The sequence below is a fragment of the Bombina bombina genome, chromosome 8 (genome assembly GCF_027579735.1).
Source record: "Bombina bombina isolate aBomBom1 chromosome 8, aBomBom1.pri, whole genome shotgun sequence".
Classification (NCBI taxonomy): domain Eukaryota; kingdom Metazoa; phylum Chordata; class Amphibia; order Anura; family Bombinatoridae; genus Bombina; species Bombina bombina.
The window spans coordinates 26,739,356-26,766,994 of NC_069506.1; the positions used below are offsets into that span (position 1 = coordinate 26,739,356).

General features: G+C 36.6%; 1 protein-coding gene across 1 annotated transcript in view; it reads right to left on the reverse strand.

Annotated features, from left to right (window-relative positions):
- The window catches only part of RAP1GAP (RAP1 GTPase activating protein), a 258,903-nt gene that overhangs the window by 87,368 nt on the left and 143,896 nt on the right, over positions 1-27,639 (reverse strand). Inside the window, exon 3 of the mRNA XM_053690229.1 lies at positions 27,525-27,615. Within this exon, the coding sequence (XP_053546204.1) occupies positions 27,525-27,615 (91 nt within the window). The remainder of the gene's footprint in view (positions 1-27,524; positions 27,616-27,639) is intronic.

Here is a 27,639-nt window from a genome sequence, read left to right on the forward strand (position 1 = left end):
TTGCATATGGGTTTCATATGGGTTTCATGTCCCTTTAAATGGTGTCTTAGAAAACTGGTCAACTTAGTAAACATCTGATTTTAGTCTAAAAGGATTGTAACAGAAACTCTTGCCAGATAACACAATGCTTGCTCTGATTATGAGATCTAGAAATCCATGCCCATTAAAATATGTTTAAAACATACATTTTACTTTAATGCTGCAAATTATGCTTATAGATTCTTTCATTACATAAGGGATGAGAGTCAGAGGGGGAGGAAGATAGACAGAGAGAGAAAGAGACCATGGGGGAGAACAACACATAAGGAGAGAGATGGATAGATAGAGAGAGAGAGAGATACACACACACACACACACAAGGGGGGAAGAGAGGGACCACTGCATTTTAAAGTAATAAAACAGCAGAGCTACAGAGAGTTCAGAAAATTAGTCTATAATTTAGTGTGAAGTACAGAGGCAAGCTGCTAAGTTAGTGGGTGTAAAGTTTGAGTAAACAAAATACAAAAACGGTCCTTTGCTGTAAAAGAGTAAAAAAAACAATAAACCACATTCATTAAATTATCATTTTCACTAACAGAATCCCTATCAGTAAAATCTTACTTTAATAAGATGTGGGTGAAACACTGCTCTCTGTGCCTCTCTCCTGCTCTGGAAGGATTCGGGAAGTGACAGTGGCACATTCCACTGCACTTAGAGGGGAAGAACAGAACACTCTTTTTCACTTTAGCAAAGCTGGCAGCTTCACAGGACAGCAACAAAATATATGAAAGTTGTTTTTTTCCGTTCTTGTTTTGTTTTATATGATTTAACATCCAGCCCCAACACTATATTCCACTTACTAATGCCTCTCGCTAGATTGGTTCAGCCCAAATAAGACTGCCTCAAATAAGCAGTTAATGGGCCATGCAATGATCTTAACCACTTGCATCCAGTAGATGGCGCAGCATGTTGTGTAATGGTGGGCAAACCTGCTTGTGCCTCTTCATTGCACAACATATAGCTGTGAGAAAACAAATGCTGGGGAAAAAAAATTACATTTTTTTTTTAAAGCCAATAAAAAAATATATATTTTTGCCCATATGAGAGGTGAAGCACTGCCTCACCTGCCTCTAGTGACTGCACATCACTGGTCTAGATGTAAAGTGACACTGACTGCACGATAATATTTGTTTCCAAATCACTTGTGATACCTACTGCAGAGTTTTGAATTATGGCAAATGGTTCCTTCTTTATATTTGTATTTAAAACTTGGACTAAACCTGGAGGTAAAGTAGACCTGCTAATGGTATATATGTCTAAACACACATCCTAATAGGTATTGAAATTATAATTATGTCTGGGGAGTTCAATGAGCACAATAAGCTTTTTCCGATACAAAAATCTCTCTCTCTCTCCTACCCCCACTGAGAGCTTAATTAGTGCTATTGTTTTCTGTTTACATATCTTTTCTACAAAGAATATGTTTGTTATTCATGTTTTCAGAATAGGAGGTAGTGTCTACAGGCAAAAACAGCCATTTCAAATAGCAAAACAAAAGTAAATGATCCATTTGCAAAAGGGACAGTCAACACCAAAATTTTTATTGTTTAAAAAGATAGGTAACACCTTTACTACCCATTCCCCTAACCAACATTGTTATATTAATAAACATTATAACATTTAAACCTTTAAATGCCTGCCTGTTTCTAAGTCACTGCAGACAGCCTCTTATCACATGATTTTTTTATTTTATTTTCACAACAAGAGACTGCTAGATTATGTGGGCCATATAGATAACATTGTGCTCACTCCTGTAGAGTTGTACATGACACTGCACTAACTGGCTAAAATTAAAGTCAATAAATAAATAAAAAGCCATGTGATAAGGGGGCAGTCTGCAGAGGCTCAGATACAAGGTAATCACAGAGGTTAAATGTATATTAAAGGGACACTGAACCCAATTATTTTTTTCGTGATTCAGATAGAGCATGCAATTTTAAGCAACTTTCTCATTTACTCCTATTATCGATTTTTCGTTGTTCATTTGCTATCTTTATTTGAAAAAGAAGGCATCTAAGCTTTTCTTTTGGTTGAGTACTCTGGACAGCACTTTTTATTTGTGGATGAATTTATCTACCAATCAGCAAGGACAACCCAGGTTATTCACCAAAAATGGGCCTGCATCTAAACTTAAATTCTTGTATTTCAAATAAAGATACCAAGAGAATGAAGAAAATATGATAATAGGAGTAAATTAGAAAGTTGCTTAAAATGTCATGCTCTATCTGAATCACAAAAGAAAAAATTTGGGTTCAATGTCCCTTTACTATAACTGTGCTGTCTATGCTAAACTGGGGATTGGGTAATAAAGGGATTATCTCTTTTTTTAAACAATACACAACCTGGGCCATGGTTATCTGCATATAAAGTAATCATATCCTCTGCATATAAAGTAATCATATCCTCTGCATATAAAGTAATCATATCCTCTGCGTATAAAGTAATCATATCCTCTGCATATAAAGTAATCATATCCTCTGCATATAAAGTAATCATATCCCATATCATTCACCTTTTTTTCTAAACATATACCCATGGTGGAATCATAAATGCAACCATGACACAAATATTTATTAGACATGTGCACGGTTCGGTTCGATTCTGAATTTTTCGAAGTTCGGTTCGGATCGATTCGAATTCGGAAAATTTTGAATCGATTCGTTTCGGATTCATTCAGATTCGAAGAAATTCGGTTGGATTCGGTTCCATTTGGTTCGTAAATTCGGCAATTCGGTAAGTGTTAGGTGTGATTAGACTAGTATTATACTGTATATTAGGTGTTAACCTAACATACTGTATAATACTAGTGTAATCCAATGGCCATCCGAATTTAAGAAATCGATTAGATTCGATTCGGTTCGATTCGGAAAATTCAGCAAAATTTTAATTCGGAAATTCGGTTCGATTTGAATCGCCGAATTTGCTGAATTTTCCGAATTTCTAAACCGAACCGAACCAAATTGCACATGTCTAATATTTATCAAATGAAGAAAGCTTCAGAATACATCAGTAAACCCAGACAGTTGTTAGCTGATATATTTTATGTTTATGCAGAACGGATTTAACCCCTTGGCTGCTGGAGATGGCTGCAATGCAATTGAGCATTATGTTTCACACCACACAAGCTGTTCTGTGAGTTATTTCTTTGTCCTGTCACTTTGCTTTAAAAATAATTGCACAAAATAAAAACACACAAATCGCCGCCAAACAACTAATTTGCTCTATTATGATCTCTGATTACTTCAGCCTTCTTCTGGCTGGAAACCGACCAATCCAATTAATCTCTAATCCATTCCAAATCCAGTTGCCAGACTCATTAATCGATCTTCTGCTTCTGCACCAAGGAAGCCTGTGCCACTTCATAATCATATGCTCAGCACTATAACGACATTCTAATACTCTGATTCGTCAGAGCTTGTAAGTTTTGCATTACTGAACCTATCTATTGGCCACATTACAAGTGCTGCGCAAAAGACAGAGGTGCGTGAACTTCAGGACAGTCTACTCCAGAATTGTTATTGTTTAAAAAGATAGATAATCCCTTTATTACCCATTCCCCAGTTTGGCATAACCAACACTGTTATATTAATACACTTTTTACCTCTGTGATTATCTTGTATCTAATCCTCTGCAGACTGCCACCTTATTTCAGTTCTTTTGAAAGACATGCATTTTAACCATTCAGTGCAGACTCATAAGTAAAGCCACAGGAGTGACCACAATGTTATCTTTATGGAACTAGCACTCTCTAGCTGTACAAAACTGTGTAAATGGCTTAGAAATTATCATCTATGGAGTAAGATGCAAAAAAACTATTAGTTATAGCTTGTGTGTTAACCTGACAATGCACTAGACCAACTGTGCTAAACCCGAAGGTACATTAGGAATACTCAAATTGCTATGTTCTTCTCATAGAAGAAAATGTTCTTTTATTTATATATATATATATATATATATATATATATATATATATATATATACATACAGTATCAGTATATATTCATTTATATATATATATATATATATATATATATATATATATATATATATATATATATATATATATATTTAAAATTAAAAAGAGCATTTATTTCTAAGTGAAGAACATCGGAATTTTCAATACACATTAAAACAGAATAAAAATGATATTGCATGTTTCAAGGTATTTGACTGGGAAGGGCTCAAAAGTGTATATGTATGCCTATATATGTGTATGCATGTGTTTCAATGCATATATGTATATGTACACATATATTAACATATATGCACAAATCTCTCTCTCTCTCTCTCTCTCTCTCTCTCTCTCTCTCTCTCTATATATATATATATATATATATATATATATATATACACACACACACATAGCAGCCCTTTCCAGTCAAACACCTTGCCATACACCATATTTTTTTTTAACCCCTTTAAAACATTTTTTATTAATATTTAAATTATATATTTTTTATTAAAAAGTGTATATACTGTATGTGTGTAATACTTTAATATTTTTTTTGGATGCATTTTGTGCACCTTTTTTTTAACCCTTATAGTTTACTTCAAGTAAAAAAAAGTTGCACAAAACGCATTCATACAACCTTAAAGGGATACTAAACCCAAATGTTTTCTTTCATGATTCAGATAGAGCAGTGTTTTTCAACCAGTGTGCCGTGGCACACTAGTGTGCCGTGAGAGATCCTCAGGTGTGCCACGGCAGACTGACAACAGTGTGACATATTTTTTAAACTTTGCTTGTTTTTTACTCCCAGTGCACGGGTAGTTTGTAGGAGGCATGGCATAACAGCACAATACATACAGTATGTGTGTGTTTGTGTGTATGTGTATATATATATGCTGTATTAGGCTACAATGTGTGATTGGTTTTTAATTTTGGGATGGTGGTGTGCCACGGGATTTTTTAATGTAAAAAAGTGTGCCACGGCAAAAAAAAAGGTTAAAAATCACTGAGATAGAGCATGCAATTTTAAGCAACTTTCTAATTTGGTCCTATTATCCTAAAAGGCTCCCCAGCATTAATGCTTGGGAGCTTTTTACTAGTTCAGGATGCACGTCTATCTATCTTGTCTGTCTGTCTGAATGTCTGTCTATTTAACTGTCTGTCTGACTGTCTGTCTATCCTTAAAATCATTATACAGAGTGACGTATATTATTACTATTGGAAACTACTGAGTTACTTTTGGGGGGCAGAAACATTTTTTTGCACCAGGGCACTCTGTTGAGTCTGCTAGTGTGCGCAGGGACCTATAACAAAACTCATGATGATCACCTTGCGCGCTCGTATTGCGACAAACTAAACAATGAATCAGGTGAATTGAAATTTTTCCAGACATGACTTACAAGGGCTCTCAATTCTAAAAACAAAGACAAAGAAATTAAAAAACAAGATCTTTAGCATTCTCCAGCCAGGAACATGTTACACACAATCATATATCATGAAGTTATGGTTTGCCTGGGGGGGAATGAGTGAGACTAATATACAATTAGTTTGTCTTCAGATCACAACTCAGGAACTATGAGCTGTCTGCCTAATTACAACTGCAGGCGGAAGTGCAAAATAATACAACACATGCAAGCAATGGCACAGAAAGTACAAAAATATGAAATTATATAATAAATATATCACTCTAAAGCTGACAACACTAAAGTATTATGGGAGGCGCCTGGGCAGACTGTGGGCGTTGTTTATTGTCCTTAAAGGGACAGTAAAGTAAAAAATACACATTTATTTTTCAGATAGAGCACGTACCCTCAAGTACCCTCAACAGCACAGGTTTTTATTATAGCTGAACTATAGCACAGGTGAAATAATCAGCTGATCAGTAACCATGGTTACTAACCTGCTCTCACCCATCAACTGATTATTTTAACTGTGCTCTAGTTTAGATAGCATACAAATCTGGCCGGTTGAGAAACACTTTTGTAGAGCACACTCTCCGGTTACTGGTTGTATAGGATGAGTTTTGTTGTTTATACTTTTTTAATGATTTTCTCTAGGAGTATAAGTAAGTTCTGGTAACCTCTTGTTTTTAGGTAATATGTTAGCGTCTTCTCCTGCAAAAGAACAACACATTACTGTTTATGCTGATTAAAATGTATTGATACATTGTTTGCCTAATGTAACACTTGTTTTTTTTAATGTATGTAAAGTGCAAAGAATGTTCATTATTTCCTTTAATTGTATTAATAAAAGGTTTTAAAAAAAATAACAGAAAAGAAATTCAAAGGTAAAATAATGCAAGTACTATGTAAATATATATTTTTTATTTAATTATACAATGTATCTATTTACTAGAAATGATTTATTTCCTAGACTGTCCCTTTAAAAGGATATGAAACCCAAACATTTTCTTATGTGATTGAGACAGAGCATACAATTTAAAAAAAAATCCAATTTACTTTACAATTATCAAATTTTCTTTGTTCCCATGACATTCTTTGTTGAAGAGATATCTAGGTAGGTGTTTGGTGCAAATGGATAACATTGCTGCCATATAGTGCGGCAGATCCTTGCATGTTCCTGCTTTTCAACAAAAGATACCCAAAGAACAAATAAAATTGATAATAGAAGTAAATTAGAAAGGTTTTTTTTTTAATTGAGTACTTTATCTGAATCATGAAAGAAAAATATTGGGATTCCTATCCCTTTAATCTCAGATTGTGAGTTCCATAAAAAAAAGTGCCAAGATACTTTGAAAACTCCTGAGCTTCACATGTTGGATGTTTGCTTAAAGTTTTTTTTACCCAAACACAAGTGAACTCTCTGTTACATAACGCAGCAGTAATAGAATATAATGACAGCAGCCTGCTGCCGGGTCTGAACATTGGGTGGTGAGAAAACAACTGTATCCTGCAGTACAGGGTGTGTTTTCTTGCTCACAGAGTAAACCTGAGATGGAAATCTTCTGAATCATGTATTACCTACAGAAACTCAGATTGTTAGAGCAGACAGAAAAGTCAGTATGGTATAGTATCTTCATAAGCATGTCAGATTTAAAAAATAAAATAACAGTGCTGAATTGTGCATTTATAATAAAGTTTGAACCTTTTGACTTTTTGCTTAAAGGGACGGTCAACACTAAAATTGTTCATGTTTAAAAAGATAGATAATCCCTTTAACATTGTTATATTAATTTACTTTATAAAATTTAAACCTCTAAATATCTGCCTGTTTCTAAGCCACTACAGATAGCCTCTTATCATATGCTTTTGTATTTGCTTTTCACAACAGGAGACTGCTAGTTCATGTGGGCCATAAAGATAACATTGTGCTCACGCCCGTGGAGTTATTTAAGAGTCAGCAGAACACAGTACTAATGCAAGTAAATAGATAATAAATAAAAAGTCATGTGATCAGGGGGCTGTCTGCAGAGGCTTAGATACAAGGTAATCACAGAGGTAAAAAGTATATTAATATAACTGTGTTGGTTATGCAAAACTGGGGAATGGGTAATAAAGGGATTATCTATCTTTTAAAACAATAAAAATTCTATTGTAGACTGTCACTTTAAAAGGATAGTGAAAATGAAGTTTTCATTATTCAGATAGATCATGTGATTTTAAGACACTTTTAAATGTACTTATATTATAAAAGGTACCTTATTTCTTGGCTTTATTTGCTGATAAGAATTTGTCCATATTATCAGCAGCAATTCTAGCTGGTGACTGGTGGCTACACAGACAGGACTCTTGTCAGTGGCTCACTACATGTGTTCAGCTAGGTCCCATGACCGGCAATGCACTACTGGTTGCTAGCTGCTGATTGGTGACAATATATGCCTGCTTTTATTGGATAACTCCCAGTAGTGCATTGCTGCTCTGGAACTGACTTTAAATATGTGCTTAATCTCTTTGCAGGGTTTAAATACATAGTTCTATTCAAGCAATAGTGCAATAATAAAATGCTCTGACATTTAAGACCTTTTTCTTCACTTTAAAATGATTTGTGGTCAGAAGATTAATAATAGGAGTGCGCTCTGAGAAGTTATTTGTTCCATTTACTAATCTTTGTAGTGACAAAGGGCCAGATAATGCGTGAAGCGCGATAAGGGGTTTATCGCAGGTGTTTGTGCTCATCGAGCTTTCCACTGGTATTAAAAGTTGAATGTAAACGCGATCGCTTGAGTGCAATCGCCATTTATGCTAGAATGAATACTGTGACATCAGAGCTCTGGTTAACTGTTTCGCAAAACATAAAAGTGTCACGAAACATGTCAAAAATACATTACAAAGTACAGTTACACTCATAATAACTTTATCTAATAATGATTATATAAGAATATTTGACACAAAAGTTATAACGGCTCAAAGATATGAGGTCTCAGGTGTTAGAAAAATAAAGCAGGCAAAGGACTTTAAGACAGAGATACATACATACACATGTCTAAAGATGTATATATGTATTTATCTGTGTATATATGTATTTACAGACATATAAACACATAAGCACATAAATACATATGCATACATACAGGGCCGCCACTAGAAATTTTGGGGCCCCTGACTCAACCATTGATCAGGGCCCCCCCCCCTCCTTTGACATGTGCAATTTTTGACCAAGTGACTAAAACGTATATGCACTTTATTCTTAATTGTCTATTTAAACTTGGAAATGTTGTAAAGGTAGTAACATACACACACACACAGACACACTCATACACTGAAACACACAAACACACTCACACATAAGGATTCACATATAGACATTCTAGCAGACACGCAAAGAAACACACTCAGACACAGAAACCCAAACAGACACTTAGCACTTGTTTACATTGACCTGACAAGTAATGAGGTAAACTACAGTTTTGTAAAAAAAGGAGATTTAGAAAACAAAATATGGAGTTCTGATTATCTTTTTGTAAAGGAAGATGACAACTAAATTATGACAACAGCATGCAGTGGCTGAAAGGAAGGGCCCTGAACTGCCTAAACAATAATTTAAAGGTTAAATGGTGGAGTGGTTACTTCCGGAAAGGTCTTGTTAGTCTCAAAGTCTGTAGAAAGATGTGAATAATTAGTAGTAAGGTCAAAATGTCCTAAAAAGGAACAGACAATGGACACACACACACACACAAACTCAAACTTGCACATACACCCAAGGAAACACAGACAGAGACAGCCTCAGAAAACACACAAAGACATATACACACATACACACACAGAGACACCCACAGAAAACACACAAAGACATACACACACACACACACACACACAGAGAGACAACCACATGAAAAACACAGAAAGACATACATACACACACCCTCACTGAGACATCCACAGAAAACAGACATACATACATACATACATACATACATACATACACACAAACACCCTCACAGAAACACCCATAGAAAAAGCTCAAAGACATATGCCCACACCCTCACAGACATCCACAGAAAATGCTCAAAGACATACACACCCACCCTCACAGAGAGACCCACAGATAAAAAATACATACACATAGAGACACAAACCAAAGCACAAACACATAAACACATACACCCACAGAAACACTCATAGGAGGAAACATTTATGAACCTTGCATCCCCTAAATCAACAGTGTGTGACATGCATGAAAAAAAAATGCATTAAGAATCATATTTGTAAATGTGCAAACAAAAATAATTCTGTGAATTCAAAATTGATGAGCTGGGTAGATGGCAAGATGAAGAAAAGTACCTTTAAAAGGTTGACATATGTTTGTTTGTTTTTTTCCCATTTTCCCCAACCAAGAGCACCACTTCAAATATAGTGTACAAATTTTCCCATCTGTCAGCTGTACTTATGGATTTTGAAAATGCTGTACTCTATATGGTCTTGGTGGGACCATAAGCTGTGGTACTCATACCATTATATCTAGTTAAATGCAGGATTTAGGCTTGTTGGTATGTATTTCAAAACTAAGTCAGCTGTAGTGTAAACTGAACAGTTTTAAGTTAACCTGTCTCATTTCAAACACTGAGCAATCTTAGGCTGAGAGTATAACATTTTATGCAGATGTAAAAATCTTAGATAAAATGCCTCCTTGCATCTGGAAAGTACTTGCATAAAGGGGCAGTAAACTGGAATGTAATATATGTAATATATATATATATATATATATATATATAAAATGCATATCTGCCAAAAGTGCATCTACCATTTGTGTATTGAGGAGGAAACATTTCTGCATGGTTTTAAATATAGAATTTCTACAGCATTGTCAAATAATCATAAATACACTGCTGCTAAAAAAAAAAAAATGTTTTTATGGACCCCTGGCCCCACCATACAACTACTACCACACTGAAGTTACAATCCAAAATTGCACAAAGAAATAAAAAACATTTGTTAAGTAAGTCCTACCTCCTCTTCAAATGAAAGTGATCTGCCGTCTGACTCAGGCACACACTGTACAAAGTGCCAAGTCTGTCTCACATTGAGCATAGTGGTTTAGTGCACACTAAGAAATCCTCTCAAATGCTAATACTTTACTACTTGTAATAACATTACCCATGATCAATTAGCACTCTGCTGTAGTACCCACTGGTGGCTGCCAAAATTAAAAAAAAAAAAAAAATTTTTTTTTTTAGTTCTTGCCTCATGGGGCCCCCCTGGCTCATTGGGCCCCTGACAGGAGTCACCCCTGTCACCCCCTGATGGCGGCCCTGCATACATATAAATATAAGTGCATTAGAGCCCTTGCAGTTAAGTAGATCAAACCATGTTAAAGTATATTCATGCAATAATAATTTTTATAAATGCTTTAACTATGTATTTACTGGAAATTTTTGACATTCCAAAGTTCTGCACACAGCAGAATATGTTAAACGTATTTCTAAATAGATATTCCTATATATATCTGTATATATCTATACCTATATAAAACCATCTATATATATATATATAGGTATAAATATATATTGTACCAAAATAACATCAGATATATGTAGAAATATGTATTTATGTGAAGAGCATTGGAATGTGAAATATTCATATTTTTTATGTCAGGTTAGCGCAAATGAGAATATGCTATCCGGTTTGCTCAGGAGTGGGGTGTTCTATGGGGGAATACATGAACACGCATGCAATATTCTAACTTCTGCTTTTTGCGCTCGTCGGGTTAGCACGAGAGCGAAAACAGTTTAATTTCAACTCGTAATTTGAGTGCATGTGCAAGTGTTAGTTTGAGCTTAACTCATAGGGGCCTATTTATGAAAGGTCTGGCGGACCTGATCTGACAGTGCGGAACATGTCCGACAGACCTCGCTGAATGCGGAGAGCAATACGCTCTCCCCATTCAGCATTGCACCAGCAGCTCTTGTGAACTGCTGGTGCAACGCCGCCCCCTGCAGATTTGCGGCAAATCGGCCGCTAGCAGGGTGCTGTCAATCAACATGATTGTATTAGATCGGGTTGAATTGTGTCGATGTCTGTCCACCTCCTCAGAGTAGCCGGACAGGTTATGGAGCAGCGGTCTTTAGACCGCTACTTCATAACTGGTGTTTCTGGCGAGCCTAAAGGGAGCTTGATAGATATGGATACGGAGCTTGATAGATATGGATACGGAGCTTGATAGATATGGATACGGAGCTTGATAGATATGGATACGGAGCTTGATAGATATGGATACGGAGCTTGATAGATATGGATACGGAGCTTGATAGATATAGATACGGAGCTTGATAGATATGCCCCATAATCTGGGCCAAAGTGAGCTCTGCGATTTGCCTTGAAACTTGTGCACAAGTCACTAATCAAACAAATAATATAGATTATGTTACAATATATCTAATATCATATTCCCATTATGCAATCCCAATTTAATGCATGTATATCACCAAAAAAAAAAAAAAAAAAACTTTGCTATATATAACATAGAAAATTGTAAAAGTGATTGGCCATTAAAAATAAATATCTTGTCTGTATAAGGAACCATTTAACCCTACTGTATCATCAAAATGCTTCCAGTCACAGCTGTCAGGGAGTGGACGCAATGTCCAGATGTTTATCTGCCCGTAGCTGACGGCCTGCTCATTATCTGTTCCTTGGGTGACAGTCATGAAATTATAACTAACAATTCACTGCATGTGACATATATCAGTCAAGTTATATAACAAGATACATGTGTGTCATTGAGAGAGTTTGCATCTAGCAGTTCATATAAATAACATTTTTTAAATAGTATACTATATTTTATTGCAGAAATCTACAAACATTATTGCTATAAATGATTTAATCCATTGGATGCCAATAAATTTTATCTTTTGAGTAATACTGTATAATGCAGACCGCGGCCATTTTTCAGCATTCGTTTAGTGATAGCCGAATTGCACATCTAGTGTTTATATACTTTTTTTTATCATACTAAATGCCAATATCCCCTGAACCAGATTAGTTAATGCAAACTTAATATTGCTGTTATATGATATCTTTCTGGTGCGTTATTAAATGGATGTCCATAGAATTTCTGTAACTTGAGAACAGGAAAATGAATCAGATACAGTCATTTTGATTATGCCACCTGTGGTCAAAGGTCGTGGTTGATTTGAGCTGCCAGACCAACAGTTCTGAGTCAGTCAGGTTTATATTTCCCCTCTACACTTGCAAAATGTAATCAGTGAAAACATAAAGGACAGTCACACATCTTTATTAAAATAATCTTTATTTCATCAGATTGGGTCCATAAAATTGGACAGGGGTCAAACAGTTCCACAGCAGCAATGAACTACTGGGAGCTAGCTGAACACATCTGGTGAGCCAATGACAAGAGGCATATGTGTGTAGCCAGTAGCAGTCCTACAACAACAGAGGGCCCTGGTGCAATATTCTTTTGGGCCTCCCAAAATATAGATAGACAGATAGAAAGATGATACAAAGATAACTAGATAGATGGATAGATTGATAATAGCTATATATATATATAGATAGACAGATAGATGATAGTTGGATAGATAGATAGATAGATAGATAGATAGACTCATAGATAGATAGATGATAGATACATAGATGATAGATAGATAGATAGATAGATAGATAGATAGATAGACTCATAGATAGATAGACTGATAGATAGATAGATAGATAGACTGATAGATACATAGATAGATGATAAATAGATGATATATAGATAGACTGATAGATATATAAATAGATAGATGATAGATAGATAAAAATATAGAGAGATATATGATAGATAGATAAATAGATAGAAGATAGATAGATAGATTATAGATATATAAAAATATAGATAGATATATGATAGATAGATAAATAGATAGATGATAGATAAATAGATAGAAGATAGATAGATTATAGATAGATAAAAATATAGATAGATATGTGATAGATAGATAAATAGATAGAAAAATCTGCAACCTGCACTAATGAAACGTTCTACTACATTAGGATTGTACACATTATGCACATGCCTATATATAGACTGACTGCTTGGGCCCCTTCAGCACTTGGGCCCTAGTGCACCAATGGTCGTTCCGCCCCTGTGTGTAGTCACAAATTACCAGCTAGCTCCCAGTACTGCATTGCTGCTCCTGAGCATAACAAGGTATGCTTTTCAACAAACTATACCAAGAGAATGAAGTAAATTTGAAATACATTGGAAAGTCTATTAATTCGTATACTTTATCTGAATCACAAAAGTTTAATGCAATCGTGATACATTACATTATTACGCCATGTAATGACGAGAGCAGTTTTTCATTGCACTATGTAGGGGAAGACGCAGCACATTGTTAAATGATTGGCCAAGTGCTGTAAAGGTTTGCAGGTACCATTACAAGTCTGTTCTATGACTGACGTCCCACCCTATAAAATGTAAGTTTACTTCATTTCAGATCAGTCGCAATAAAAAATAATTTGTAATCATGAAAAAAATATCAAACTTATGGCTGGATTTTAAGAAGGATAATTTTTTTAGCAGCGTCTGCACATGGAATAAATTAACAGTGATCTTGCTGGACAGCTCAATAACAGAGGGTTGACGGGACTCAGCTGATGTACTGGTTGTCAATATTAAGCTGTCTAAGAACCTCTGTAAATGTGAATTTTATTTACTTGCTCTTCTAGTCTGTTTTGTTTTGAGTTGAGGGAATTTGGATTTTCTGCATTTTTATATTTATCCTCTTGCAAATTAACCAGAAATACAAATGATATTACTTTGTTTTCAAAGCTTTATAACGTTACATTAGCCGTCATAAAGTAGCTTATTACAAAATGTGACGGTAATAGGAAATGCTACAGATAAAACAGGTATTGCAGGTGTTAAGTACCACTGGTAAACACTATCGCAAGTATTAACAAGTACCATAGGTAATAATATATAAACACTAGTAATAACAAGTACCGCAGGTAATAATTACTACCGGTTAACTGTATCACAAGTATTAACAACTACCATAGAAATCCATAGGTAATAATATATAAACACTAGTAATAACAAGTACCGCAGGTAATAATTACTACCGGTTAACTGTATCACAAGTATTAACAACTACCATAGAAATCCATAGGTAATAATATATAAACACTAGTAATAACAAGTACCGCAGGTAATAATTACTATCGGTTAACTGTATCACAAGTATTAACATGTAACATAGGTAATTATATATATATATATATATATATATATATATATACACACCAGGTAATTACAAGTACTACAGATTATAAGTACCACTGGTAAACACTATCGCAAGTATTAACAAGTACCATAGACCATAGGTAATAATATATATACACCATGTAATTACAAGTACCACAGATAATAAGTACCACTGGTAAACACTATCCCAAGTATTAACAAGTACCATAGAAATCCATAGGTAATAATATATATACACTAGTAATAACAAGTACTGCAGGTAATATTTACTACCAATAAACTGCATCATAAGTATTAACATGTAACATAAGTAATTATATATATATATATATATATATATATATATATATATATATATATACACACACAAGTATCACAGGCAATAACAAGTACCACAGTACTTACAAGTATCTACAAGTAATAACAAGTACCACAGTACAGTTACAGATACCACTGGTAATAAAAAGTATCACAGGTAGTAAGTACTAACAAGTATCACAGTACAGTTACAGATACCACTGGTAATATAAAGTATCACAGGTAGTAAGTACTAACAAGTATCACAGTACAGTTACAGATACCACTGGTAATATAAAGTATCACAGGTAGTAAGTACTAACAAGTACCACAGTACAGTTACAGATACCACTGGTAATAAAAAGTATCACAGGTAGTAAGTACTAACAAGTATCACAGTACAGTTACAGATACCACTGGTAATAGAAAGTATCACAGGTAGTAAGTACTAACAAGTACCACAGTACAGTTACAGATACCACTGGTAATAAAAAGTATCACAGGTAGTAAGTACTAACAAGTATCACAGTACAGTTACCGATACCACTGGTAATAAAAAGTATCACAGGTAGTAAGTACTAACAAGTATCACAGTACAGTTACCACTGGTAATAAAAAGTATCACAGGTAGTAAGTTCTAACAAGTATCACAGTACAGTTACAGATACCACTGGTAATAAAAAGTATCACAGTACAGTTACAAGTATCACAGGTAGTAAGTACTAACAAGTATCACAGTACAGTTACAGTTACCACTGGTAATAAAAAGTATCACAGGTAGTAAGTACTAACAAGTATCACAGTACAGTTACAAGTATCACAGGTAGTAAGTACTAACAAGTATCACAGTACAGTTACAAGTATCACAGGTAGTAAGTACTAACAAGTATAACAGTACAGTTACAGTTACCACTGGTAATAAAAAGTATCACAGGTAGTAAGTACTAACAAGTATAACAGTACAGTTACAGTTACCACTGGTAATAAAAAGTATCACAGGTAGTAAGTACTAACAAGTATCACAGTACAGTTACAGTTACCACTGGTAATAAAAAGTATCACAGGTAGTAAGTACTAACAAGTATCACAGTACAGTTACAAGTATCAGAGGTAGTAAGTACTAACAAGTATCACAGTACAGTTACAGTTACCACTGGTAATAAAAAGTATCACAGGTAGTAAGTACTAACAAGTATCACAGTACAGTTACAAGTAACACAGGTGGTAAATAGCACAAATAATAATAGGTATATCAGGTACAAGGTAACATCTTTACTGGTTGCACAATACCCCCTCTTATAATGCATCCTACTTTCAACAGGTACCTCAGAGAACAAATCTCTAGATGCCCATTTGGTTAAATGTTGGAGCTGCTTAACTCACAGGACAGGGATTACTGAAAAACTGCAAACATTTACAACAATCAGATAGAGAATGGCCAAATCCTAATAACAATCACACAACAATACATATTATTTATAACTGACATATACACACCACACTCCTATAGGCAAATATGTGCCAAAGCATGCTACTGCCAGGGCTGGCACAGGGAAGTTGTCTCTGCATCATCTAACCCAGAATGCTCTGGGTAGGAAGGCAATATCCATGGATTTTTAAAGGGAATATATAGTCTCACACTTGCATGCAAGCAGCAATAAACAACACATAAGGGTACATATTCCTGCTATATAAATAATGGGCATTATTGTTTTACAGCTTATATAAAAAGTGCACACTGGGCATCAATAGCACTTTTGTAGGGTTTCATACTATTTTCATAAGACCTTTACAAAGTTACTCAAACACTGCTCTTTTTATCTTGGGCTGCCAGGAATGTCTCCATCCCTCGCAGGGCCCCTGCATTAGGTTTGGGAAAGGTAAGTCAGATGTTCCGAAACCCTGTGTATTTATAGCTACGGTACCATCATTATGATACTCACAGTCCAGGCTTCATACTGGGTGGATGTTTCCTCCTCTGTGTGCTGGTGAGGTGCCAGCCCATTGCACTCAGCCATCCTCAGAACTTGCCCAACTCCTTGCTTGCCACTCTGCACAATTCCTGCCCAATGTGCACTTTCTCCTGGCTGCTGCCCTCTCATGCCTTCATACTCTGAAGGAACTGCTCTGCCAGCCTCTCTCCATGTGTGTGTAATGGGCGGGCATCCAGATCCTCTAAGCAGCTGCCAAGGAGGCAGGTACTAGCCACAGCACCCAGCTCAGGGCTGTGTGTGCTTCAGGAACCAGGAAGAAATGCAAACTACAGCTGTTCTTTCCAACTCACACCAGGAAGAGAAGCAGTGATGGGGCTGGCAGGAGAGGCTGGAATACTAACTACCTTTTGTAGAGATCTCTCTCTGTCATGCCAGGGGGCAGAGCCAGGGTACAGCACAATTTATATGTAGAACTCTAAGATCTGGAAAACCTGAGTGCAATTTGTTTCAGTATATAAGACAGACATGACATAACCCAAGTCTCACAACTACTCAGCCCTGGACCCTCCTCTTCTTGCCATGTCAGCTTGGTAAAGGTTTTTATTTAAAAAGTAGTTCCCCAATAGAAAAGCAATAATTGAGCTCTGTCTTAAACAAAAGAATGATTTATCTTAGACTGAACCGTGTGACTGTAGATGCCAGAGGCTGCTGCCTGGGTCTAGCTACTTGTGTGCTGATGCATTTTAGTTGCTGGCTTTAAAGGGGTGAGGTCCTAGCATATATTTTTTTTTAATAAAGTGTTTAACCCTGTAGCTACCAGAAAGTTTGCAATGCTATGGGTGGCATCCAAGGGTTTAAAAGGTAAGCTTAAAAATAGGACAAGCATTTTAGTATTAAGCAGATTAGCAATCTGAAGTCTTGTAAATGCATATGTTAATGTGCAGCAGCACAGGTAGTCCTGCACATATATAACACACTATTTACTATTATGAGCTTGTCATGACAGATATACTAGATTCACTGCTAACACTGATTATGGAGACACAAGCACTTAAAGGGATAGAAAGGTCAAAACTGAAATATCTATGGGTGCATTTTAATTTTTAATAGTAACGTTTTTTGCAATATACTTCCATTAACAAAAATACTTCTAGTAGAATTTATTATTGTTTATCAGCAGCATATGCGCATATGCTGTAAGTGCCCTGTGCACAAGCATTCAAACTCCACATCTTCTCAGAGAGTCAGCAGTGGCTTGTACAACACAACTTAAAGGGACATGAAACCCCAAAATTTTCTTTCATGATTTAGGTAGAACATACAATTTTAAACAACTTTCCAATTTACTTCTATTATCAAATTTGTTTCATTCTCTTGGTATCATTTGTTGAAGGAGCAGCAACGCACTACTGGTTTTTAACTAAACACATGAGCCATTGACAATCGGTATATATATGCAGCCACCAATCAGCAGTTAGAACCTAGGTTCTTTCCTGCTCCTTAGCTTAACTAGATAAACCTTTCAGCAAAGGATAACAAGAGAAGGAAACAAATTAAATATTAGAAGTAAAGTTGAAAGTTGATTACAATTGTATGCTCTGTCTAAATCATGAATGTCTAATTATGACTTTACTGTCGCTTTAAGTCTCCGCTGATGCAATACAAACCGCAGCTATCTCAGCAGGCATGTGTATCCTGATCATCTAGTCACACCTAGCATATGTGCATATGCTGCTAAAACAGCTATAACTTTTACTAAAAGCATTTTTGCTAATGGAAATATATGACAAAAATGCTTTTATTTATAATTGAAATGCACCTTTTAATTTTGACCTTTCTATCGGCTGACAAAAACACAGAAAAGGAATGTCTGGGCTGCAGGATAGCAAATACATTTACTAAACTTTCATTATTCTTTTCAGGTTTAAAAATCTACATGTAACATATAATTATATTGCAGAACTTGTTTTGATTGCTCTGTATAAAAAAATATATCTGTAACCTGCATGGGAGGTTTACTATTAGTTTCATGCCAGCGTATCCTGGGCATTTGTGTCACGTGCGTGGGAAAGCTTATGTAACCCTTAGCAAGAAATAATGGATTGCTTCGGCTGTCAGTAATTGTCTGTGGAACAGTTGGTGACCCAGATATTGCTTGTTGTTTGTGCAGCAGTGGAATGCGTTGTACAATATGGTGCATCACAAAACATGACTACCGTTTAACCCAGTGTTTCCCAAACCCACTCCTCACTACCCTTAACAGGCCATATATTCATTTATCTTAACTAGAGCACAGGTGAAATAATTAGCTGTAAGATATGTAAGATAAGGGTCCTAAGGACTGGAGTTGGGAAACACTGGGTTCAACCCCATAACATCTACAAAAGGGATGTAATGCATTGTACAGCTAAGTTTTGTAGTCTACTCTGGGAACCAACAGGTTAATAGCCTTTTCGTGCCTAGAGCTTACAGGTCAGTTTCCATACGCGTATCATTTTCCCTTAGCGCTGAGGATAGGAGTTGCCTGTTCATTTATTTATCTCACCTATCTCGGGTATCTCTGCATCTCTCATTGTCTTTCTTGTAGAGTCGTATCGGCTTTCTCTGGCTCTAGCCCACTGTGTGTTTGCTATCGGCTGCTGGCTCACATAAACAAGAAAATAACAGCGAGATTATACACAACACAGCACATGTCCCGTCTGTGCATCTGGCTGAGATATAATACTGGGATTGCATGACACAAACCCGCCAGAGCTAAGATTTATGATGAAAAATGGGGCGCGAGCCATCTAAAGATGTCACCAAATAAACTCAAATTTCATATCATAATCAGTAACTACAAATGCTAAAAGGTATCCACAGGCTCAGGGAATTGCTTTTTTTAATTAAAGGGGCCCAAAAGTATCAAAATAAAATGTTTTCATTTGTTAGATCACTTTATTATTGCATTTTTTTATTTTACATATGACTATGGGCCAGATTACAAGTGGAGCGCTAAATTATCGTGCGCCTGCAAACAGGCAAATTTGCCCGTTTGTGGGCTTGCGATAAATAACCAGCCATTACAAGTGAGCCAGCTCGTGGTAGCAATTAGGGCTAGATTTATTAAAGCCCTACGGCTGCAAGTTCTCATAAGAACTTGCTCGCTGTATTTATCAAGCAACGGTCACCAGACCGCCGCTTCCCTAACCTATTCGCCACCTCTAAGGTGGCGAAATTCAATCTCCTCGGTCTAGTCAGACCGAGGAGATTGACAGCTCCTGCCCGTGCTTGATTGATTGTGCATGGGCAGGGGGCGGGATTGCACGCAAACGCAAAATTGCGCTTGTGTGCAATAGCGAATACCTGCGGGTAATTTCGCCCAGCCACACGCGAGCTGAGGCGTACAGGGGCACGTATACGCGCCCCTGTACGCCTCAGCTTTAATAAATCTAGCCCTTAGTGCTCAGAAAATTAACCAGAGATCAGATTAGTGCCCCAAATACCTTAAAAATAGAGGGCATTAGAGTTTTTATTAAAAAAAATGTAGCATGTATATAAGCATATACATAAAAATTTACAAATTGTTACCATCGCTGTGCTACTTACACCCTGCTCTGCGCAAGGTTTTCATGCTGTGTTGGAAGGGTCAGGCAGAGTGGGAGGAGGGTCTGGCCCGAGTAGTGGTGGGAGAACAGGTAATGATCACAGTTGGGGGGACACTTGGGGGGCAGCCATTATGCCCTCCCAGTCACAACACTGCATTATCCCTAAAATGTGGTAAATTAAAGTGCAGGAGGACAAAGGAGTTGAGAAGAGACACCTGGGGTTTTATCACAGATTTGAAAGGAGACATTAGAAGTTTGCTTTGGAACATTAAAAGGACATTAAACACTTTGTGGTTTTGTGTAAATGCTTGTGCCACGCTCCCTTGGGTACCAAAAAGCAAATTCTGTAACCTAAGTTATAGATTTTTCTGTTCAGTGTGGGACAAAACACAAAAGCAAGAGGTGGCTCATGTCCCTTTAAGTCCCTTTAAGGAGCAGTTGTGTTACTGCATGATAAATATATAATGAGGAAAATCTGCCTAAGACTGTAATTTTCTCCAGTGATGCTCAGCAGTTCAGGTGCAGTTTTATAATCAGTGGATGTGATGCAAAGGCTGTAACTAGCAACACAATGTGTGACGAGATATCGACAGTGTTGTGAAGGTTTGATATAGGCACAGTATTGTTTTAGTGAAGGTCTACACAAGAAGAGCGTGAGCTTGTCATAGAGAAGGGCTTTAGTGTGGTGAATCCCAATGTGTATGTCTGCACAGTGCCGAGTTATTCAGGTACATGGCACAGCAGGTGTTGGGTTGTGATGAAGATGAAATAGAGCAGAAGGTCAAGAGATGATGATCACTATGGCATCTGTGGATATATATATATATAAAGATGGTCCTAGAGCCTTATTCACATGGGCTGCGTTCGGGCAGCGCTCAGGAGCTAGTGGAGGCACTTCTACTCCAGCGATGACGTGGCGCTAGCTGACGTCACAAGCAAGGAAGCTTAGAAAAAAGGGATCTGCTGCACAATAATGGACTTTGCGCATTCAAACGTTTATTATAAGCTCCCTTGTAGTATAAATAAATATATATATATATTTATTACTAAATAGGGCTAATAAATAGCCAATGGGCTGCAGAGGGTTGAGCATGCGTGTAGCTTGTTTATAACATATATATATATATATATATTGCAGTCTGTGTCCGGTGCACTCACTATTCCCCACTCGTAATTGCCGGTGTTACCCCCGAGAATGCTTTCCCCTGTGTTTCTGGTTTCCCCTGCTTCTCGGCAAAAATCGGAACTCTGCCACCTGTAAAATGTTTGTGCAGCATCAGTTATTTAATGTAAATAAATGGGGCAGGATAAGCAAATGAATGGGGCAGGTTAAGCTACAGGGGCTGAGCTGAGAGCAGCTGAAAGGAGGGGGGTCGGAGTTCCGATGTTTGCCGAGAGGCAGGGGAAACCAGAGACACTGGGGAAACCATTCTCGGCATAACACTGTGTTCAAACTATGTCATATTTTGCATTAAATAATTCAATTTTGTATGTTAATATTGCTACTCTAGAGCCCACACCCCTTTCTAGTCACAGTAATTTTAAATGAGAAATTATTTACACATGGTGCTGTGTCATAAATATTACTCTTTGACTACTGCAACACCCTGCTAGTTGGTTTACGTTTCAGTAACCTATCTCTACTTTGCCCTGGACTAAATGCTGCTGTTAGGCTTATCCGCATCACCATCTGTCCCTCCTCTGCTGCTTATAAAAACATGGCAGCCTCCACGAGCAACACGTGTGTGAAGGCTGCCATGTTGTCAAGCGTCTGAGCTTGCTCTGAAAAGTCCCAGCTATTCCAGCACGCTGGAAGTGCTGGGACTTACGTCAGCAGAGCACTCAAAAAACGCCCAGCGTCTCACTTGCAAGTATTAAGAAAACGCTCCAAGCAAGTCCCAGTTCGATTGGAGTGCTGCCCGAACGCAGCCATGGTCAGATATCTCCGCACATAAATATTTGTACGGTACGACTGTTTGTTGGATTTACTCCTAAAGACTTAAAAACAGAAACACTTATATTTTGCCAGCTGATAAAAAACACAAGGTGCATCGAGTCTGCTCTGATCTTGTGTGATTGGTTGTATGATGGCAGGGTGCGGGGCTGTATTAGCATTTGCTCGTGCATTGATAAATGCAGGCCGCATATGCTGCTGCAATTTCTGCTAGCTTGAGCGGACAAGTTCACTGCCTGGGAACATTGTCCGTCTGTCTATTGATAAATGGGTGCCAAAGTTAAAAAGGGTCAGTGAATTGGAGCATTTGAATATTGCATCAGAATGTGCCGTTAAGTCCCTTATAGTATTTGTTTTTACCATCTGTACTGGATGTTTATTCGATGAATCAACTACCCTTTCCAAATAGAAGGGCTTCCACAATTTACTCCTAAGCCTCCTACCCCCCCAGTTTGAGATCATCACCCCTTGTTCCGGTGTAAAACAGTATTCCCATCACAAATGACTCATTTCTATGTGGCAAATTGTCTCCCATACAAATAGTCGAATACCGCTTCGTATAAAAGTAAAAGTTCCTTTATTCCAACATCTTTAAAAACTGATGGCACACGTGCAGTAAACAAGTAAAAACAATCACACAGACATGTCAGGTCAGTCTGATGCGTTTTGTATGCTGACAGCCTTAATCATAGACTCATTCTATCAGAGTAGTACCTGTGGAACTTTATATGCTCCCTCACATTCTCGTTGGATATCTGTGTCTGTGGGCACCCCTCCCATCTATCGTAATAAAGTGGAATACCTTTTGAACCTCACATCAATCTCTGTATATCCCAAAACATTTTCAGAGAGTTATATAAAAACACGTTCTACTTTAATAATGACCATAACCTTAACACTTCATTATACAATATCTGTTTACTTGCTACAAACTCAGCCTAAGGGGAATGTTGTTCTATATAACACCAATAGTAGTAACCTCTAGACATGTGCGAAATTGAAATTCGGACGAATTTGTCGAATTCAGAGATTCGGATCGATTTGAATTTCCGAATTGCGGTAGTGCCGAATCTACCAAATAAATCTGAATCGATTCGAATTTATTCGGTAGATTCAGATGGATTCGGATGGCCGTGTATTGTACAGTATATTAGGTTTATCACTCTGCTATGGGTTAAACCTAATATACAGTACATAATACACTTACCGAAATTCTGAAATTCCGATTCGAACCGAATCGAACCACATTTTTCACGAATCCGAAAGAATCTGAATGAATCCAAAATGAATTAATTTGATTTCTTCCGAATTCGAATCGATCCAAACCGAAATTCGAATCGATCCGAACCGAATTTTTTCGAAGCTGCACAAGTCTAGTAACCTCTATTGTCTTATTTTGAGATGAACTCTTTAATTTACAAGTAGTCACAGTGACTACAAAACTCCTCCTTACAATAGACTGTGCATAGTTCGAGCCAGAAAAATGAGTGCAGGTAAAATAAATTGTCTCCCATGAACAGAAAACAATTATATATTTAAGATGCCTAAGTGTAGCTCCAGATATTTATTTCATGAGTAATATGCAGTTATAAATTGTGCGCACGTACATAGGCATCCAAATCTAAGTAGGCATTAATTAGAATTGCCTGACAATTCCTTTTATTTTCTACTAAAATGTAAAAACCTCTCATTAAACAGGTAGTTTACATTCCAGAATCACATGACGTGAGGAGTATGTACTGTTTTAATCACAGAGCTGGCAGCTATTTTTATACTTGGGTGAGGTTACCTGACTAGGTAACCTTATAGTAAGCCTGATTATGTGGCACATACCTGAAGTCAACAGTAAATGCCACACTCTACAACAGTTTAGGTCTGCCGAGGGAATTGTAAATGACTAGAAGAAAGGATTTATTCAGCCTATACTGTAGTGTATTAAATTGTAGCACACTTATCCTGTAGGCAGTCTCTTAAAAGGCCACCAATCAGCAAGCGCAACCCAGGGTGCTGAACCAAAATTGGGCCAGCTCCTAAGCTTATATTCCTGCCTTTTCAAATAATGATATCAAGAGAACGATGAAAAGTTGATAATAGGAGTAAATTTGAAAGATGCTTAAAATTACATGATCTATCTGAATCATGGAAGCAAAATGTGGATTCCATATCCCTTTAAAGCAGGGCTCGACAAACCCAGGCACCAGGAAGCCATTGAGACACTGTTGCTTTAAAATAAGGCCCTGGTTTAGAGTCCCCCAAGACACCTAACTAATATAATTTAATATAGATATATACACATATAAACCCACGAGCCAGGAACACACTGAGACACTGGTGCCTTAAAATAAAAAGGACATTTTATTCAAAAACATTCTCCACTTTAATTTGTTCCCAATTATCCATTCTACCTCCTGGAGTATATTCAATTGTTTCAAATAGCTTATTTGCCTTTATAGCTGCATTTGAAATAGTTTAATTTTGCCAATAGTATCCTATAATGAAAGTGTCTATACTTAAAGGGACAGTATACACCAATTTTCATTTATCTGCATGTAATAGACATTACTATAAAGAATAATATGCACGGATACTGATCTAAAAATCCAGTATAAAACTGTTTAAAATTTTACTTAGAAGCTCCCAGTTTAGCTCTGTTAAAAAGGTTACTGGAACACCCACTGCAAGTGGGAAATAGCAGACCCCCCCCCCCCCCTCCCACTTCCTTTGCATATGAAAAGACCCTTTACACAAACAGGAGCAAGCTGCAGTAGGTATACATCAGTATTCTCCTAAAACTTGGGGCTTGGTTAGGAGTCTGAAAATCAGAGCAATGTTAATTAAAAATAAGCAAAACTATACATTTAAAAAAAAAAAAAAAAAAAAACTAAACTGCATGGGCTATATAAATGGATAATCTACAAAACATTTATGCAAAGAAAAATTTAGTGTATAATGTCCCTTTAAAGGGACATGAAACCCCCAAAATGTATTTCATGATTCAGATAGAGCAAACAATTTTAAAGAACTTTCCAATTTACTTCTATTGTGAAATGTACTTCATTCTTTTGGTATCCTTTGTTGAAGAGCATACCTAGCATACCTAGGTAGGCAAAGGAGCTGGGATCTAGCTACTGATTGGTGGCTGCACATATATACCTATTATCATCGGCTTACTAATGTTTTCAGCTCGCTCCCAGCAGTGAATTGCTTCTCCTTCAATAAAAGATACCAAGAGAATGAAGCAACATTGATAACAAAAGTAAATTGGAAAGTTGTTTAAAATTGTATGCTCTATCTGAATCATGAAAGAAAAGTTTGGGTTTCATGTCCCTTTAAGTACAAGGTATGTAAGCAAAGCCAGCAGAAGAAATTACACTTCCAGTGAGGAGTGGGAAAGATAAAATTCTAAAATGTTCATTTCCAATTGTTCTTTCTAAGTATTGTATAGAGACAGATATAAAAAAGGTAAACATTTGTGTGATAAGATAAGGATGTCTGATCTCTCTGCAAGGTTAGCCTATTTTGATGGGATGTGGTTTCAAAGAGCAAATCCATTTATGTAATTTACAAAAAGAAACATAAAGGAGCAATTTCTCATACATTTTATACTCTGCAGCTGGTATAATATGCCATTGGGAACACATTAAGCGGAAACCAATTTTACAGTACACTGTTCCTTTAAGGTAAACAAGCTATCTGTAAACAATTAGATACAATCAAACTCATTAAAGGGGAGAATATTCTACAGTACAATATCCCTTTAAATGCAAGTTTTTCATAATCTGAAACGCAGCATGTAATAACTTCCCTTGCAACTGAAAGTTCAGCACAAATCCGTCATTGTTACTACACAGCTTAGAGATGATACTAATCTCAGCGCATTCTGTACAAGTATTGATACAGAAATCTCTATTATCTAAAAGTAGTACTGAAATACCAGTAACTCATCATTTAGTGGTCAAGGCAAGTAATAATGATATTGAATGTGGTTTTACTTAAAAGATCATTGCCATTAAAAGCTGGCATATCTCAAACATGCAGAGAAATCCTTCTGCCTTATACTGCAAAGCAAGTCAGCAAATACAGGCACAGACAGATATCCAGAAAGGTAGGAGCTAATTAATTAAAATCTCTGAATATAAAATTATTAGTAGCAGCATAAAGCAACAGCAGAGAAGGGTTTGTTGTGCATATAAGCTGCACATTTGAACAAGAAGTGTTAAAAGCTTACACAAAGGCCCACCAATAAAGCATAGTCCTGCTCTGCATTGCTAAATAAGAGGAATACAAAATACTTGTTCTAAAGGAATTTCAAATCATTTTATCAGTAAAAGTAACATTGTTGTGTAGTTCAGGGGACACACCCATTGAAAATACATTTGAATATGGTTACCTTATCTCATTTGCAGTAACCAGAGATAAATGAGTTCCTGCACTGATCAAACAATCTATGTGTAGAATGTATCAGGCCCTGCAGGATACAGTGTTGGAGGCAGTGGAAAAAGAATTTCCAGAGGAAAATTGCAGGGAAAGCCACAGCTGCACATTTCTAATATTTACTTTATTTTAACATATTTGTTTTTACTAAAGAAGCATTGTTTCATATCAATTTAAATCTAAAAAATTACCTTTTTTCCACAGGGACCAAAGAAACCGCTGTGCATTATATGGAAATCAAATCCTTCACTTCCTATATGCTGCACAGTGATTGTTTAATCAGTGCAGGAGTCCATTTATATATTTTTTAACTGGCCACATCTTAGTTGAAAAGATAAACAACACTTTCAAGGTATGTGTCCTTAGACAACAAAATAATGCAAAGTTAGGTTGCAATATAGAATTGTGAAATGCTTTTAAAACATGTATTCATTTCTAGATATGTTGCAATGCAGTGCTTAATGTATGCTACATGACTTTAATATAATGTCCCTTTAATAAACAAAAGTTAGGGCTACTTCCCCTTTCTAACACCCCTGTATCTTGTTATAACTAAGAACGCTCACCCAGAACCATATACACATATGCTAAGCAAGCAGAGTCCAGAACGTATGCATGCAGTGCCTGCCAGGAGGAAAAAGCATGCTTTAGGGGGTGTCTCTTACCTTAAATTGGGGAGCACTGTCAAGGGGTGAAGAGTTTGCTCTGGAAAAAGCTATGGTGTAAGAAATGAGCTGGCTCTGCCCATCATGACACCTGGAAGTTAAAAGGAAATGATTG